Source organism: Stylophora pistillata, chromosome 3 (assembly GCF_964205215.1).
Source record: "Stylophora pistillata chromosome 3, jaStyPist1.2, whole genome shotgun sequence".
NCBI lineage: Eukaryota > Metazoa > Cnidaria > Anthozoa > Scleractinia > Pocilloporidae > Stylophora > Stylophora pistillata.
Genome location: NC_142521.1, coordinates 43,970,332 through 43,989,621, shown reverse-complemented (window position 1 = coordinate 43,989,621; position 19,290 = coordinate 43,970,332). Strand labels below are relative to the sequence as shown.

At 38.1% G+C, this 19,290-nt stretch overlaps 1 protein-coding gene and 1 pseudogene across 1 annotated transcript; both read left to right on the top strand.

The window, feature by feature from the left end:
• Positions 1 to 1,032: 1,032 nt before the first annotated feature.
• Positions 1,033 to 6,480, top strand: LOC148736280 (C-reactive protein-like; annotated as a pseudogene).
• A 3,383-nt stretch (positions 6,481 to 9,863) lies between these two features.
• On the top strand, positions 9,864 to 18,898 carry LOC148736279 (C-reactive protein-like). The gene is made up of 6 exons (XM_088755272.1): positions 9,864 to 9,991; positions 10,108 to 10,376; positions 11,263 to 11,377; positions 11,560 to 11,616; positions 16,789 to 17,014; positions 17,620 to 18,898. Exons 1-6 carry the CDS (start codon positions 9,919 to 9,921, stop codon positions 17,993 to 17,995), a joined length of 1,116 nt encoding a protein of 371 aa, XP_088611398.1. The 5' UTR covers positions 9,864 to 9,918; the 3' UTR covers positions 17,996 to 18,898.
• Positions 18,899 to 19,290: the final 392 nt, after the last annotated feature.

Here is a 19,290-nt window from a genome sequence, read left to right as displayed (position 1 = left end):
AACCTTAGCTCTGAAATTCACAGGCGGCCCAAGCGTACTGTGTGGGATTTTGGGGTCTAAAGTTCATTAACGGCAGTAACTAACATATTAAGATCGAAGTTTAAGCGTATGTGTGGACCGTTAAAAAAAGGTAAAATTATAAAAAAGTCTCCTTACGTTTTTTCCGTAGCCGCTTTGTTGCCAACGGTCGTTTTAACGCTGTTTCGGCGACTTTCTTTGTGACGCGTGCGGTGTCACCAGCCAACTGTATAATAGGAAAAATTATAAAAAAAAAAAGATTAAGAAAAAATTGAAAAGGGAGGGATATACCGTAAGAAGTCTCCTTACCTTTTTTCCGTAGCTGCTTTGTCGTTTACGGTCCTTTTAACGCTGTTTTGGCGACTTTCTTTGTAACGCGTTTGATGCTACCGGTAAATTGTGTATTTTATACGCAGTTGACCGGTAGCACCACACTTAAACACATAAACTTTAGACCCCAAAATCACTCACAATACGCTTGGGCCGCCTGTGTGAATTTCTGCCGACTACAACAGGATTTTCTTATTTATTTTTATATTTTTTCAGAGAGGCATCCGGTGATATATCTTTAGCCCATAATTATGATGACGGAGCAGAATTTGGTTCAATTTTATTTTGGTCTACAGACATAGAAGATAACCCTTTGAATTCGTTATTTTATAAAGAGTTGTTTTGCACTTAAAACTGTGTGTATCTCAGTTGAGTTTTGGATACACACGGAAGTTTGAATAGCACTCAAGAAGCAAGGGTTATTTTCGGCTGCGCCTCGATAGGCACTAATGACGTTTGAAAATTTGGTCAAAACACCTCCGATTTTAGTTGCTAATAAGTGGCGTGCCACCAGCTTGCACTTCGTGCCGCCTATTAATAGGATGGTTTAATCTGCAGGACATCTCGTAAAGATATCGAAAAAATACCTTAACTTGTTTATCGTACTACGCAATTCAGTTAATTAAGGGCCAAATTTGTATGTTGCTTCGGAGTCCTCGTGCACTCTTGTGTTCGAAAAGACCCATGATCTTTGAGCTAATTAAAACACAACTAGAGGAGAAAATACCTCATCAGCCTAGAAATAGGTAGACGTTACCACCACCCAGATATCCAACACCATGCTTTTAGAATATGGCAAATGCTTGAAAAAAAGGAAGTTGAACATTTGAAAATGATAAATAAATCAAATGTAATTAATAATTGATTCGTGTCGTACTAGCGAAAGCGAATGTCATTGAGGCCCACCTAAGATTTTAAAAGTAGCAGCCATCTGCCATATCATTCACTGGCTAGCTGCCACTCTCCATGAAGAAACATTTCTCACTGAGCTACAGGAATAAGATGGCTTTTGTCTATTTTTCTGTCAGTTTTCTTGCTCTGGCTGTTTGCGTGAGCTGTTCGCTGACTTCAAAAGGTATCACCGTGAAACACTGCTTACTCGATTTCTTCTTTATTTTCAATATTAATTTATTTATTTTTGATCTTTATCTATCAAAAAATGTATAGACCACAAGGATAATTTTAATGGGTTATCCTCCACAGGACAAGCACCAAAGATGGGTTTGTTTTCGCAAATTTTCTGGCTCACGATGGCTTCTATTTGAACATAACAAATATTGGGACAGAATTAGTCCAACACTTCTCTGATTGAGCGTTCATGTGTCTCGAGAAGGATTCATTCTTTTCCTTCAACCTGACAGATTTCCTTGATAAGAACAACAATCTTCTTTGTGAAATGCTTCCATCAGATCGTTACACCCATTCAGACAAGTTCATCACCAAGCATCTTTGGTATCAAGGGCGTAGCCAGGGGGGGTCCTGGGGTGCCCGTGACCTTGGTAGGTCTTCTTTAGAGCAAACAACCTACAATGTTCAGTTGGTGGAAACGCCATCACAATATCTTGGCCGTAAAAGCCATTGATATGGGCCTTCGTGCCGCAATAATACGACTGAGCCCGGTGATATACGCAGGAGAGCAGCGGTGTAAATGGTGAGTAGCCTCTATGACCCCCCCTTTGAAAAATCCTGGCTACGCACCTGGGTATCCCTACAGTGTTCCGGTAAAACTCTAATTTTCATTATTGCCTAATGATTACGCCCTAACGTGTGCCAGTTCGCTTGTATTGTGAGTGCGTCCGAGTTAAGTGGTGTGTTTTTAGTTAATATTACGTACTCTTACAGTGCCTCTCTCTGGCTACCCAGAAAGCCAGATCATAAATGGGCACCAGAATTTCGAAAAAGTTCAGGGAAGTTGATTTGCAGGGGCTGTACCTGAAATGACCTCACTTCTTATCCAGGGAGATTAATAAGATTAAGTCGCTTCTTGCCTTTGAGAGCGTCCTGCAGTAAAAGTCACTTTTGAGTCCTTTCCCTATTTATCCGAATCAAAGCATAATTTTCGCAATTATAGTCCCCGTGTTCAAGTGCACCATGTCAGAACAAAGGAACTTGTGTACCGCTGTACCAGACAGACAGCTACGAGTGTCGTTGCATGAAAATATATGAAGGAAGCCACTGCGAAAAAAGTGAGGACTTGGTTTCTGAGTAAGTACTCAAGCAAAAGAATAAAGGCTGATAGTTTCTAAAGAAACTGTTTGGGGCTGCGTCGGTGGGGTTAACGAAATAATTTGGATATATCAACAAAGTAGAAATGGTAAATTGGCCACCGTAACGATTACAAAAGCTGACGCTTCGAGCGTTAGCCCTTCGTCGGAGCTAACGCTCGAAACGTCAGCTTTTGTAATCGTTACGGTGGCCAATTTACCATTTCAACTTTGTTGATATATCCAAATTATACTCAAACAAAAGTTTCATTTTACCAAAAGGATAGAATTCAAGAATGAGAGAACTCATTGTGATGCAAACTGGACGGCTAGAGGGATATTCATCGATCAAAACCAACCTCCAAGGCCCTAATTCAACTCGCTGAAATTTTTTCCACCAAGGATACTAGTGTATGAAAAGATTATAATATCTTGGTTTTACAATGAACGCGTCATCACAGAACAGATATTAGTTCCCCAGAACGAAGACACTGCGAACGAGAGTGGAGCTTCAGAGATTTTGGTTTGATTTTATGAAAATGTAACCATGCACAGTAATAATTTTTTTCCGACAATGTTGTCGTAAATATGAAAAAGGACGGAAAACTTGAATTTGAATTATTATGAGCGAAAAGATTATTCAGAGCAATTACTGGATATTCTATTAATCAAGATTATTTTAGAAGTCACTTAATTTCGTCATGATTATCTAATTTCTTTACTTGTCCAATTTCAGTTAATGGCGACTGCAGTTGTGCATCAGGACCAGGAAGGAAAAAGCTGTGCAAAATAGGTATGTTGCAAGTAGTTCACTGCAAAACTAGGTTTTAGTATTTTGTGAAAATACGACTCTCAATAAGTGCGCGCACAATGATAAGTCAAATTGTGGGGACATATTTCACGGTACGGCCCTTTACATTCAAAATTTGTTTGAAATAAACCTTCGCTCTCTTCTTGAACCTAAAACTTTGCCAAATAAGGAGTGACATTTTAGATAGACAATCCATTGCCTCTGTTATAGATTACATCATGGTGTTTCCGGAGTCACGTTCTACTGAAAATTTCGCTATGAAGAATCCAGCCATAGCTTCAGATCTCAGCCAGTTGTCGCTGTGTTTTTTTTTTCAAACTTGTTCCAGACCAAGGAATGCAAATAGTCCTCACCTATGCCACCGAACAAAACTTCAATGGAATGAACGTGGAAGTTTTTACAAAAAATATAGATATTTCCGTTAACAGCAAATTGTTTCGGTAAGTGTAGGTAGATTTTTGAAAACTTGGTTGTAGCTATTCGAGCCACGATAACTTATTTTACAGGATATGCGACAATTGGCCTCTTCCTGTTACTACACTAACGCTTAGAGGAAAGAAAGAAATGTAAAAGAAAAAACCAAACAATCAAAATAGTTTTAGCTTCTTCCTCTTTTCTTGACATGCTTGAAATTTAAAATATGTCGATCTCTTGCTAAAGATACGTATTGTTCGTACGCTTTGCAAATGAAGTTTTACTGTAGTTTGGAAAATAAGGAATGCCGGAATTCGGAACCGGAACCGGAATACTTGGAATACCCGGAATACCCGGAAGGACCGAAAAATAATAAATTTTTAAAAAGAAAATGTAAATTAATAAATAAATAAGAATATCGATGATTAAAACTTGATGGTAAATTCACAACTTTATTAAATAATTTAATACGAAATTTTTCTCTAAGGGTTCCAAAAAATAATAAAAAAAAAAACACTTACCGGTGCTGTTCATGGAGGTGCACGTGTTAGAATTAAAAAAAAAATTTGCGTCAGGCCAGTAGCCCAAACAGCCTAAGCGACGAAATATTTCTACTCTCCCTTCCCCCTGGATGGGATGCTAATCCACCACATGGTTTCTCCCCGTTTTAAATTTGCCTTCACCCATTTACACACCTGTAGGATGTCTAAGGCGCCATGACCATTAGGCCGCCACGCTTTTCCAGCCAGAATCATTGCAGAAGATTAAACGATTGCAATATTTCCAATTAGTTTAATAGTTCAATTGTAAAATCTTCGAACTATTAAAAATTTATACTCAACCTTATATAATTATTAACTACACACCACACATTGAGAGCTATCAAAGCAGCTACCATTAAGACCAGCCGTCTACAGACAAAATTGAGAGATCGTCAGTTGCTCGACAACTTTTCGCGTCTATTATAAATACCTTTAATATATGCCTTTGAATATAAACCTTGTTTAGAAGAATCCATCAGTACACGATATACATTTAAAAGTATATATTCAAGGTATTTCTAATAGAGACGAAAAGGTGTCGAGTAACTGACGATCTCTCAGTTCTAACTGTAGACGGCTGGTCTTAATGGTAGCTGCTTTGATAGCTCCCAATGTGTGGTTAATAATTACTTAAGGTTGAGTATTAATTTGTGATAGTTCGAAGATTTTAAACTAATTGGAAATATTGCGTTTGTTTAATCTTTTGCAATGGTTCCGGCTGGAAAAGCGTGTAGGCCTAATGGTTATGGCGCCCTGGCTAGACAACCTATAGGTGTGTAAATGGGTGGAAGCGAATTTAAAATAGGGAGTAGCCATGTGATGGACTAGCATCTCATCCAGGGGGGAAGGAAAGTAGAAATATTTCGTCGCTTAAGCTGTATGGGCTACTGGCCTGACGCTGGCTTTTTTTAATTGTAATACGTGTATCTCTATGAACAGTGCCGGTAAGTGTTTTTTTTTTTCGGGACCCTCAAAGAACATTTTCGTATTAAATTATTCAATTAAGTTGTGAATTTACCATTAATTTGTAATCATCAATGTTCTTATTTATTTACATGTATTTATTTTTTTAATTTGTTATTTTTCGGTCATTCCGGGAATTCCGGGTGTTCCGAGTATTCCGGTCCGGTTCCAAATTCCGGAATTCGATCTTTTCCAAACTACCGAAGTTTCACGTAGTTTTCGGCTCCAAGTGTGATTTGAATAATAAAGTACGTACTAACCATGGTGCTGAGGTCTTTCAAGTGACGACTGCTGTTATTTTACATGTTTTATTGTCGTGAAAGGATAAAGTTTCTTAACCAACTTGGCTTTCAAGAAAGCAGCTCAGATAAAACATCGATATGAAAGAGATGAAATTAGCTCGTTAAATCTTTTATTAAGAATAAGATAAGTGAGAAAATGGATAAAAGGAGCAATCATTGATTCAATCAATCAATCAATCAATCAATCCATCAGTGAAAGATTGATTGTATGAACGATAGCTTGATTGATTAAATAATGAAACATTAATGAATGATTGATTGACTGATTGACAGTTTACTGTCTGTCTTATTGACTGAGTGCTGACAGACTAATTAACTGACAGACCGATTACAGAGTGCTAAAAAATTGACTGACTGACTGAATGCTGACCGACTGCCTAAGTGACTGACAGACAGACTGAATGGCTCTTTGTGTACTGACTTAGTAACAACGAATGAAAAAAGGGGATCTTGAACAATCAAATATATTTCAAATTGTTTTGCTTATCAGTTTGACTTTTTTTATATATACATTTTCAGGTTTAATGCGTAAAATCTTTACAATGATGCCTGGCAACACGTGTGTCTCACTTTGGAAAACATTCAAGAAGTAACGAAACTCTACAAAGATGGCAAGTTTACAGAACAGAAAACCAATACTGACACAAAGAACATTACCATTAAATCTGGCGGCTCTCTGGTGCTTGGACAAGAGCAGGACTCCGTTAGCGGACATTTTAAGCTTCGTCAAACTCTCCACGGCCGATTGGCAAGTGTCAACATCTGGGATAAAGTTCTGTCTGAAAGTGACATTGCCGCCCAGTACACAAATTGTAGTATACCTAATGGTTCTGGTTCTTAACTGGTCTGCATTCAAAAATCTTACTCGTGGCGATGTCACAGTTGAGGAGCCGTGAACTTTGTTGTTCTATGACCAAACGCTCTAGATTCATAACTAACACGATGTGGAATTCCTTAAATTAGAGCATTTACTATCTGCATGGCTGGACACGTGGCTCAGTACCAAATAGAGACAACAAAATATTACCCGATATTGCGTTTAAACGTTGCTTACTTTGGCTGGGTCTTCGGTAAACACTTCGTTATATTTATTCATCTATCTACTCTGTTTTTTGATAAAAGATATTAAAGTTACGGGTAAATTTTTAGGTGACAAGTTTTTTCCTTAAAGCTAAGACAGCTACACGTTTTTAGAGCAAGGAACCTTAACAAAACGAAAATTTTCTTCCCTGTGCTCCTTTATTCATGATTCTTGAGAATGAATCAGAGGGCATTTCAAGACTTTTCAAGATCCAAAAAGAAAATTCTGAACATTGAGAGGCTGACAGGACAAGTGTTCATGTTTTGAATGTGCGCCTAGATAAACCGTTGTACTGAAGTTTGACGCCGGTCTTGCGTGGTAAACCTTCGTCCCTTCGAAGTGGCGTTTCTAGACGTTTACTTTCATTTTGTCCAATCAATTCTCAAATTGTTATACAATTCATTCTAACTTGTTAAGGAATTGAATAACTGGTAACTGTTTGAGTGAAATAGTACCTAATGACAAATGTAAGTCTGAAAGGTTAAAATACTTACAAAATGGCTTCAACGCAAGCAAGCAATTACTTTTTGACCAGTAGTTTTTTTTTAGGATTTAAAAGGCAGGAAACATTTCGAGCTTAACTTAAAAATCGTATATAACTCCACTACACATCAAATAAAGGCTGATAGTTTCTATAGAAACTGTTTGGCGCTGCGTCGGTGGGGGTAACGAAACAATTTCAATATATCAACAAAGTTGAAATAGTAAATTGGCCACCATTACGGTTATTCGGAGCGAATAGAGGAATCATGGGCTGTGTGTGTTTTTAATGGCAGAAAATGGAGCTACGTGATTGGTGACAATATAGCAACGAGAAAAACACGAATAGATAAGTGGAATGAAAAGCGTTCGTTGGTACCTGTGGGATTTAGACTGCCGGTTTGAAAGATGAGCCTTTGTTGAAGAGTTTTGCGGCTTTCTATGCTACCTAAGTGTAAGGAAAGACCGCAGATTTCCATATGTTGCTTAGACTGACTGGGTAAATTAAAATGTCTAGCGACTGGTTTCGATGTGTTATTGTCATTCCTCTCCACGTCGCGAAGGTGTTCTCGGAATCGGTCACCTAGTCTTCTGCCTGTTTCGCCAATGTAAATCTTTTTGCAATAAGTGCAAGTTATGCAATACATTACATTGGCGGAGGTGCACGTGAAGTGATCCGTGATCTTAATGGATCGTTTGGGTCCTAATATTTTCTCAGTGTTGTGAATGAAAGGACACGTTTTGCATCGTGCACGAGCCCATTTAAAAGTGCCTGGTTGGTCATTAGTCTGGAAAGAACTTCTGACCAATTTACCATTTCCACAACACATTGACTTAATTTCAAACTGCAACATACAAGGACTGCACAACCTTGAGATTAGAACTTGATGCAAGTCTTTTCAGTATAACTAATGGCTTCACGTAAAAATAGAAAAAAAAATAGAAATACAGAGCTGTTTATAATTGTGCTAGGGGAAAACACGGCTTTTACATGCAAAAGTAAGGACCTAATAAGAGTCTTTCGTTCAAATGGCAACGCAGAAGAGGATTGGAATTCGATTCAAACTTAGCCAGAATTTCGCGAACGGCTCTATGTGTTTGTCGTCTCCTACGGTGCCACACCTCAACTTCTGCATGACGTTTGTGAGCAGCGTTTGATTCCAGAAGGAACTTAAATAGTTTTTCGTTGGGGTTTATGCTCTAAGACCGAGCTTGATTTCAAGTCGTAGTTTTGTAAAGGCCGGCTAAGAACTGCACAACTTTTGAAAACGCACTTTACAGTCGCCGTCGTAGCTTCGTTAAGGTCCCTACAATTCATTCAAACCCAGATAATATTTTTGTGCGCTTGGTCTGAACAACCGCATTCAATCACAACAGTAGTTTCTTAAGCATTTTATCAATTTTTTTCAAGCTGCCAAAATGTTCAAATTCCGACTAAAAATGAAGGCAGCTGGGTAAAACTTACGTTACAAACTCACGGTTTACAAGTTATGGCAATAAACTCAATTTAATCCGTTCCTCACTGGATTCGAAATAGGAATCTTTTCTTTATTGTCAAAAGGAATGGTCTCCAACGTAACTGTATATAAACATGTTAAGTATTTGAGATATTTTAAAAGGTTGCGAGAAGCGGTAAAGTGATACATTATGTTAGCTGAAAACTGTATTTATCTAAGTCAATAAGAAGGAAGAGTCTTTTTATATATCTTTGCATATTGCAAATCCTTAGACTCAAGATATAGCGCTTTTCGACCGAGCATAAAATAATATAATAATAACGAAAACACACCGCGTGCTGCTTGCAAGAAGTAAAGCTAGATAAGTACGAAAGAAGACTTATGTCGTAGAGCATTTTCAAGATTGATATTTCGAGTATTTTTAGGTTTACCTTTTGTTTTAGTAAGTCTCACCTTTTTGCGTCTACGTTGTTATTTTGATGAATCTATTGTTTTGGTCATTTATTTTTAGTGTGTGCTTGAACTTGGCTCAGTTCTTACCGTACTAGACATTTTAATCGCTTGTTATTGTTGAGGATAACTAGTTCGCTAGGTGGTCATGTTTGGGTTGGTAAAACTGACCTTGAGTTTTACCCGCACTGAATATCCTGTTTTGAAAATCCCAAGGTCAGCTAACCCAAACATGTCTGTGATTTTTACATTGGTAAAACCCCACAACACTTAATATAACCGGCATTAAAACACATCAATTAACATTTCTTAAAACTTTCCTTGGAAGCAGAATTCAAACGAGTTGATTTTAATCTCTGAAGCTCTTCTCTGTCATTCTTTTAATTTTCTCCCTAATTTATGTAAAGCAAAGAAACTAAAAAGAAAGATAAATAACCTTGTGACGCCAGAGAAAAACATTTATAAAGGAAGACAAACTTCACCCCTGTGGCAAGATTTTAACAAAGACCACTCACCTAGTTACACATCTTGTTGCCCAAAACGGTAATTCCCTGCACGGAAAATTTTTGTAACGACATATACGCTTTTTTTAATCGCATTAGACCGCTATAAAATTTTACTTTATCTGTCTTTTTTTTAGGTTCTAACAGAAGTCTTCAAAACACAAATCTTTGGCTATCGCCACAAAGTGTTACGCCCTCTCTCTCAACAAAAATAATCATTTCTGAAAAAAAAATGTAGTCAAACACCTAAAAGGAAAAACAAATAAATTATGGATGAAGAGAAATTGTAATATTAACTGAAGCAGATGTTTGCAGACTGTGTATCAGCACGAAAATGATTTCTCTGTGAGCTAGAAGAATAAGATGGAACTTTTCTTGTTATCTTTCTGTTTCCTTGCTCTGATTGTATCAGCGAGCTGTTTGCAGACCTCAAAAGGTATAATCTCTCTTCCGTCGCAGTAATACCCGCGTGTTTTTTTTTCTATCTATCTCATAAATAAGTATAAGCAAAACTATTTTGATCGGTTATCTTCAATTCTTTATCAAACACAGGACAATCACCACATAATGGGGTTGCTTTCGCCAATTTTCTTGCTCACAAAGACTCCTATTTGAACATTACATATGTTGGGAAAGAACTGGTCCAACACTCCTCAGAGTGCGCATTTAAATGTCTCCATAAGGATCCATGTTTGTCCTTCAACCTGGCAGATTTGGCTGATAACATCGAAAATCTGCTATGTGAACTGCTTCCATCGGATCGTTACACCCATTCAGACAAGTTCATTATCAACCATTCTTGGTATCACTACAGTATTACGGTAAAACCCTTTTTCTATCGTTTTATCTTTATCATCATATTTTTAAAAATTTTATCTTGATGATGACCAAAACCGGCAGTCGAAGTCGTTTGAACAATTCATATTGAACTGTTAACTGAACGTTAAAATACGTCTCTCTGTGGCTTTTTTTTTTACTTTTGCGTTCGTCGCAAGCCATTTTTAAGTCATTTTATCAACCCGACATCAAAGTTTGTATCCTGGTTTAGTAGGACTTTCATCTGGACTTTCTAACAAGCTAGAATTTACCAATCAGCTTGCTATCAGAACATTGATGAATCTGCTCAAGTCAACTCCATTTGGCGATCTACTTAAGATAGTAAACATCAAGTCCCTGGAACATCGCATATACATGCAAGCCCTAATCCTTCTTCATAAATCTTCATTTAATACGGGGCCAAACTACATCAAGGAATTGTTCTCATTGCGTTCTAGCAATTAGACCTAAGAGGTTATTGTAAGCTAAATTAGCCTACTTTTAAATCAAAGTATTTGTAGAAATATTATCGTTACATAACTTCACATTTATAGACCACCTACCTGACAATATAAGAAGAGCGTCCTCTCTTAGAAGTTTAAAAATTTACTGAACAATGTTAACCTGACTGCCAAGGCCAATTGTTGCTGTAATCTTTGTATCGAGTAGTTAACATGTTTCAATTTGTATAGTCTAGTTTTTAAATTTTATGGTCTAGTTTTTGTATTTTTATCGAATAGATAACATCTTCAAATTTTACATTTTAATTTTACCATACACGTTGACATTTAAATGAGCCCCAGGCTCACTGGTGAAATGTGTCTAAATAAAGTACCAGTACTACTACTGGTTTTTATCAAGGAAGTGAGTACTTGATTTTCTCGATCTTAGTCTCCATGCTCGATGTCGCCCTGTCAGAACAAAGGGACCTGTGTACCTCTGTATCGGACAAACAGTTACAAGTGTCGCTGTACGGAAGCATATACAGGAAGACACTGCGAAAGAGGTAATTTAAAACTTTTAGTTTCTAGAGCAATATTTTCAAAAATAATGTCATACCTGCGTACGTTTGTGGCCTATCTGATTCCTGCTGAGCCATCACTAGTCGTCATTTGACTACACACTGACTTGTTTTTAAAAGTGTAATTTTTCTATTATTATTTCTTTTCTCTATCCATTTCATATCAGTTAACAATGACTGCAGGTGTTCATCAGGACCAGAAGGAAAACAGCGGTGCAATATAGGTGAGTTATTGTTCCAAAATTTCACCCAGGTCAGCTCCAAATTAAGGAACACAGGATTCGCTTCTTATTTCCCACCGGGGCGCTTAGAACGAACGGATAGAATAAGAAGTTTGTAATTTACCTACCATGACGAAATAGAAGTTATCTCCTGGTTTGAAATATTAGCACAATGGCTCAGAACACGTTTAAAATTCGTCAAATGAAACATTGGTGTGATATACTCAATAAAACTTGATTTAGACCCCGTTCAACACCTAATTTCACCTAAAAACTGAAATATTAAGAGCAATTTTGAAACGGCTGGCAGTTATTTGCTGATATTCGCTCAAGTGCGAGGATATGGCCCAAAATCCAAAATCCTGAAGCTAAGAAAAAATCCATTAAAGATTTTATGAGATCGACCATAAACCTCTTCAACGGAATTTCCCCATATCAATAGTGATTGCCATACAACGCCCACTACTTCAGACTGTAATAATTTAGTGAACACATATGTGAAATTCGTTCGACTACGAAGAGGGAAGTGTAAGTTATTTTTTTGAACGCTTTGAATATAATCGTGATATAGAAAACCATAGACCTACCACTCAGATGAAACTGAATTTGTCTCTGCCGACAGAGCCAGCAAAACGATCACAAATCAATGTCAAATTGTTAACGTCGACTCGTCAGTGTCAATTTGCGTGCCAATTTCCCACGCAAAAGCCTGAAGGAAAGCATAGAAAACAAACGCTGGCAAACGAAATATGTGGAAAGACTGAAGCTATTAAAGAAATCTGTAAAAAGAAACAAAAGAAGAGAAGAGGAAAACACGATAATTCTCCAACACAAACTTGGTTAATCATGGGTTTCCTGTTAATTCACTATTTTTTTAGCTTTATTAAAAAAGTTAGAATTCTTTGGATTTCTAGATCTTCTGCCTGACAAATTGGTTCAGCAATTGAAAACACGCTATCCAAGCAATACAACAGTCGCACTTGCGCAGACGATTAACCGCTTTGTTGACAGACTGCATCTGAGGGAACAAGAACTACTAAAATAGAATTTAACATGCAGTATGAATAGTGTTTGGTTACAGTTTGCCGTATTTCCATTTGTTTTAGCTTGTTTGCAAACTCCGTTGAACCGCCTTACCAATGAAGCTGGTGAGCGGGTGCTCGAAAACATTAAGGCGTAGGCAGTTTAAAGCAAAACCCTTTATGGCGATTGAATTAAGAGTACAGTTGGACCCCGATAATTCGAACTCGGATAATTCGAAGTCCCAGCTAATTCGAAGTAAAATTTATTTCCCTTTGTTTTGCCCCACTTTTCTCAGTCATTTTACCTCGGATAATTCGAACTCGGTTAATTCGAAGTCCCCGCTAATTCGAAGTAATTTCTGTTCCCTTAGGTCGGATTTTACCCCGATAATTCAAAGTTAAGTTATCAGCTGAATGAAAAAGAACAGACGCTGTCGGAAATTAGAATATATATTTATGTAATAACAGTCTCGAACATTTCACAGCTCGTTAATCCCTTTATAATTGTGTGAAACAGTTCTCTATGCATCAATCCCTTTACTGTACAGTATGTGCGGTGCTTTATGAAAGTTTTTAACATGTCGATGTGATGAAAATCCATGTGCCTAAAGAGTTGACGAAAAATCCAATTTTAGTCTTTCAGCTTTGTGAACTCTCTTTCAAGAATACTGACGTATTTCTTCTCTCCTTCAAACAAAAGTTTGCATGGCACTTGTATCCCTTCACCGTCTCCAAGATGAACAGGCATGCCTGTCACAATAACAGTGCATGAATTTCTATTATTCACTCTCAGAAAATAAAAGATTGTCTTAACGAATCGTCCACTCTTTTCCCTTCTTCAGATGTCCAACAATGGTTTCTTGATCTTGCATCACACATACGGCATATTTGTCCACTGGGTTATCGGGCTCTCTTCTGGTTGAAATTTTTTCATTCACTGTTGGTTTTCAGATTTCCTGGTAGTCGTGATATCTCTTTATGTAGGAGTTAATCTGAAGCGAAGCAACATTCCTTGGGCAAACCATTATTTAAGCAGAGCTTGATTAAGTAAACTCAAAGCCGGTATCTAGCAGTTGAGTGCATGCGTCTACTGACAAGAACACGATATGAGTAAACAATACACGCTAAGTCACACTTCCAGCGGAAGTGGATCACTTTGTCGGTATCGTTTTTCAATTTAGGCTTTTTACCGAGGTGCTCATTGGCATGAATTTCTGTGCTGGAGCTTGTGCGGTGATCAAACGGCTCTAGAAAAGCGAACTCAGTTTCGGCTGTTCACTAATATCGCGAAAATAGAGTAAATAAAGTTATGCAGGGGTAAAACTTGCGTATTTATTTTTGACCCCTATATTTCGAACCCCCGATAATTCGAACTATTTTGCTTTTCCCTTGAGACTTCGAATTATCGGGGTCGAACTGTAGTAACAAAGGCAAGCACAGACATAAACGTGCGCATGCACGCACTTGCGTACGTACACGCACACAGCGTATGCACGCACAGAAGCTCGCACACTCGCATATACACACGCTTAGGCTGTCGATAAGCTATGCGATGTGCTCATGTTTTGCTCAGGGAACTTTTAGAGAGCAAAGTAAGAGTCGCGGATAAGTAACAAAGGTGAGTATTCACCCACAAACACACACACGCACGCACGCAAACACTATGGAGGCTACATGGACCGGTTAAGGTGGCTAGTACCAGTTTCCTCGCATGGGAAGCAGGTCACTCTCGTGCGTCACGCGCGAGAGAAACTTGCGAAAGAAGCGCGAGATTTAAAAGACGAAAATTCATAACAAATATAGCGGCGCGAGACTTTTTACGGTTTACGCTACTTTTGTCTTATTTTGTAAGAAGTTTGCCTACCAGCGTGTATTTGATGTATTCAACAGCCATTACGTATGCAAGAGACAGAAACGAAGATAAAGAAGACGATTCTCGGCGACATAAAGGTTGCTTCGCATCTAAACCAAAAATCTAATCGATACGAGATCTCGCGATAGCAAGAAAAAGATAGTAAAAGAAAAATCTCCCTGACGAAGGAACAGACTGTAAACCTTTAAGGAAAATGATATGATATAACCAGAGTTTGTGAATAAATGCTTAAAGATGAGCCCGGGAGGTTGTCTTTGACGGCTATTGAATGTTTTTCTGAGCTGTAAACGTCTGTAAACATCAGATCGTAGATACTCGCGCCAACACACTCGATAGTCAGCGGTAGTCAATCTTATTAAATCCGGATTTTTAAATGCACGACAACGCGCGTGGAAATTGCTAAACTCGGAACTAGTCCATGGGCCAGAGAGGTTCTCGGTACCACTCAAGTCAGTGCTATCTGATGAAAGGATATGTAATGACTTTACAAATTCATTTGTAAGCTATCGTGAAAGTGTAGCTTTCCCAATTTTTTACGTACTCGTTTATTTGAAAAATTATTGGTCAACATGGAAACGAGGCTGATCATAAAACGGTTATTTCAAATGCCTTTGTTGTTTATCATAGCGAATAAATCAGTACATGTAAAATTTAACAGCATTTCAAAACAACGTTTTGGTGAGAAGCCAAGTTTTTTTTTATTTGATTTGAAAGAAAACTGAAATAAAACCGCGAGGTCAAACTCGTAAGACATCATGGGTGAGTCCCAGGGCAGCGTGGTGCTTCAAAGTTCTTTCACTTCTTAACCTTGCTGTGTCACGACGCTTTAAAAAAGACGGCAAACATAAAAATAGAGACTTAAAGCCTGAATTTTCAATGCTCATTAGCGGAAACACTTGCAAACAAGCAGGTGGTGATCGAACTTTCTCAAGATCGCAACGAAACTTGATTGCTATGAACAGACAAAACTAATCGGTTTCGTTGTGAAATTTGTATTTTTTTATTACTCGGATCATGAAAATTATTAATATTCATTATTAGAAATCACAGGTTAATTTTTGATTGGGCGAAAATTTGAGAAAATTTCTCAAACAAAGGAAAACGCAGAAGAGATTCATGGGTGTAATCTGGGAAGTAGAGAGCAAAGACCTTGTCGGGAATAGCCTAGCGCGAACAGAACTTATATGAGGAAAAATACACTTATGCGATACGAGAACCAGATTTAGGAAAGGAACAAAAACGTGCAATATTTTAACTGCATACGTCGACTTGCGTACCGATGTCACGATTAGAAAAGCTGCCATAGCCAACTTATAAGACATCGCTAATACATTTTGTGAGGTGTTGAAACACACGTTATCATATCGCTGGCAGCGCCCGTGGGCAACATGAAGCAAATCCTGTGTTCTGATTTCTACCCGAGCGGGCAAGATGGGCCCACTTTACCCGCTCGGGATTGCTCGTTTATTATCCCGCGCATTAAGAGAATTGCTTGGAATGATATTACAAAGTTCGTAATTTTTGGGTAATGTCGGCGATGTAGTCGCAAAAAGTGACAGAAGACAGTCAAAACAAAGAAAACATAAAGGTTTCTTCATATTGTAATGCAACAGATGGCTTTCTTTCCCACCGTGCAATTTGAGCCATAAGCTGAAAAATGTGTCTGAATAGTACTTTGGAAACGTTGCCATGGAAACTGCTGTTGACGAAATGACACCTATTTTTGGATGACCAGTGATTATATAATTCAATTGTTCAAATGGCCTTGGTCAGTCTTTTTCTTGTATTCTTTCAAAGTTACAAACCACAAAAAAAATGAAAACTGGTACTAGTCACCTTAAAACATGCGTCCATCTTTTGAGATTCTATTTACAAGTGAGTGATGACTTTGCGTATTTCCTTCGTCACCCTTCGCACTAACAAAGATATCGATGCAACGATTCTTCGTATTCTTTACTTTCTATTTAGATTATGGCCTCAAAGTTGATCAGGGCGAAGCGTGAACCAGTTATCTTGCAAAGAAAGCAGGGGCAAACTATGCCCTAGATTAAGCCGCAGGTCGACAACAAGGCGAGATCCTTATCCTATGCGTGTCTTATTCTATGTTGCTTACGACTGAACACTGTTGGACTATCGTCCCCGATAGGCGTGCACTTGTGAAAAACGAAGGAAGATTTAAACAAAAACTGGATACTTCTAAAGAAGCAAAAATACTTAAAAAATGCGTAATTTCTCAAACAATTGTCTTGAAGTTTCTGAAGTTTATTTCCTCTGTTGTAGAGTACCTCATGGTGTTTCCGGAGCCGCGTTCTACAGAAAATTATGCCATGAAGAATCCAGCCATAGCCTCAGATCTCAGCCAGCTGTCAGTGTGTTTTTTTATCAAACTTGTTGCAGACCAAGCGTGTCAGTCTGTGTTTAGCTATGCCACTCAACAAGAAGACAATAGCTTTGCCGTCGTAATTAATCCAACCCTGGCTCTGTTAGTTGATAATAATGCATTCAGGTAATGCTTCATGGATTTTTGAAAACTGGGTTGAGGTAGTTTTTATTGGAGCCACGATAAGTCATAATACAGGATATATTACGATCTTCTTTTTAGACGCGGACGCTTGAAGGAGAAGAAAGGAATTTAAACATACACACAGACAGACTAACTTGCTGACTGGCTGCATGATAGACTGATTGAATGGGCGACACACTATCTTGCTGACTGACAAACTCTCTGACTGAAAAACGACTAGGTGACAGACTGACTGGCTGACAGACTTATTGGCTGACAACCTGACTGACTGGCTGACAACTTGACTGACTGTGTGACAGACTGACTGACGGATATGACGGACTGACGAGCAGACAGAACAGACTGGCTGACAGACTAACTGACTGACTGACTGACTGACTGACAGACAGATTGACTTGGAGACAGACTGACTGACTGACTGACAGGCCTTTTAAAGATTACTATAGACTGACTAATTGACTGACAGACTGAATGACTCTTCATTGACTGAATTAGTAACAAACAAAAAAAGGGGCGGATCTTGAATGATTACATATTTTTTAAACTGTTATGGTTATCTGTTTTCCTTTTTTCCTTATTATTTTCAGGTTTGAGGCGACAAATCTTTACAATGATACCTGGAAACACATGTGTCTCTCTTGGGAAAACAGTAAAGGAGTAGCAAAACTTTATAGAGATGGCAAAGTTATAGAACAGAAAACGAATACCAACAGCAAGAACGCTATCGTTAAATCTGGCGGCGCTGTGGTGCTTGGACTAGAGCAAGACTCTGTTGCTGGAGGTTATGACCCAAAGCAAACTCTTCACGGCCGATTGGCAGGTGTCAACATTTGGGATAAAGTTCTGTCCGAAAGTGACATTGCCGCCCAGTACACAAGTTGTAGCATACCTCATGGTTCTGTTCTGAAATGGTCTGCATTCAAAAATCTTACTCATGGCAATGTCACAGTTGAAGAGCCGTGAACTGTGTTGTTTAGTGATCAAACGCTCTAGACTCAAAACTCGCGTGCTGTAAAATTGCTTAAATTAGAGTATTTACTATATGCAGGCTGGATCACGTGGCACAGTACTAAGTATAGACAACAAAATATTACATGATATTGCGTTTAAACGTTGCTTACTTTGGCTAGGTCTTTGCAAAACTTTTCATTACATTTATTCACCTATCTACTTAGTTGTTTGATAAAATATGTCAAAGTTACAGGTAAATTTTTAGGTGACAGGTTTTTTCCCTAAAGTTAAGACAGCTACCAGTTTTTACAGAAAGGAACCTTAACAAAATAAAAATTATCTTCTCTGTTCTCATTTATTCATGATTCTTGAGAATTAATCAGAGGGCATTTCAAGATCTTTTAAGATCCCAAAGAGAATTTGAACATTGAGAGGCTAACAGGACAAGTGTTCATGCTTTGAATGTGTGCCTAGATAAAGCGCTGTACCGATGTTTGACGCCGGTGTTGTGTGGTAAGCCTTCGTCTCTGCAAAGTAGCGCGCTAAAATGTTTACATTCATTTGTCCCCTCAATTCTCAAATTATTATACATATCGTTTTAACTTGTTAAGGAAGTGAATAACATGTAACTGTTTGAATAATATACTACCTAATGACAAATGTAACTCAGACACGTTGAAAATACAAAATGCATGGCTACAGCGCTACCAACCAATTGCTCTTTGACTGATAGTTTTTAAGGGTTTACACCGCAGAAAACATTTCGAACTTAACTAAAAAATCATATATAACTCTGCTACATATTGACTTAGTTTCAATCTGCATCGGAAGACAAGGACGGCACAATCTTAAGATTAGATCTTGATGAAAGTCTTATCAGTATAGCTAATGGTTTCACGTAAAAATAAAAGAATAATAATAAAAATAAAAAAACAGAGCATTTTATAATTGCGCGGGAGGAATACTTGGCTTTCACGTGCAAAAATAAGGGCCTAATAAATGTGTTTTGTACAAACGGCAACTCAGAAAGAGGACTTCGATCGAAAATTAGCTAGAATTTCGCGAATGGCTGTATGTGTTTCTCGTCTCTTACGGTGCCACAGCTCAACCTCCGCATGAGGTCTATGAGCACCGTTTGATTGGGGTTTCTGTTTTAAGACCAAGCTGATTTCACGTTGTAGTCTTCCAGAGGACAGTTAAGAACTGTACTACACTTAAAAACAAACTTTATCGTCGCCGTCGTAGCTTGCTTAAGGTCCCTACAATTCATTCAAGCCAAAACAATGTTTTTGTGCACTTGGTCTAAA

Excerpts from the sequence above, each read along its gene's own strand:
- LOC148736279 (XM_088755272.1), top strand. The coding sequence starts at position 9,919 with ATGGAACTTTTCTTGTTATCTTTCTGTTTCCTTGCTCTGATTGTATCA. Across the intron at positions 9,992-10,107 it reads CTGTTTGCAGACCTCAAAAG|GACAATCACCACATAATGGG; the intron begins GTATAATCTCTC and ends TATCAAACACAG. Across the intron at positions 11,617-16,788 it reads AAAACAGCGGTGCAATATAG|AGTACCTCATGGTGTTTCCG; the intron begins GTGAGTTATTGT and ends CCTCTGTTGTAG.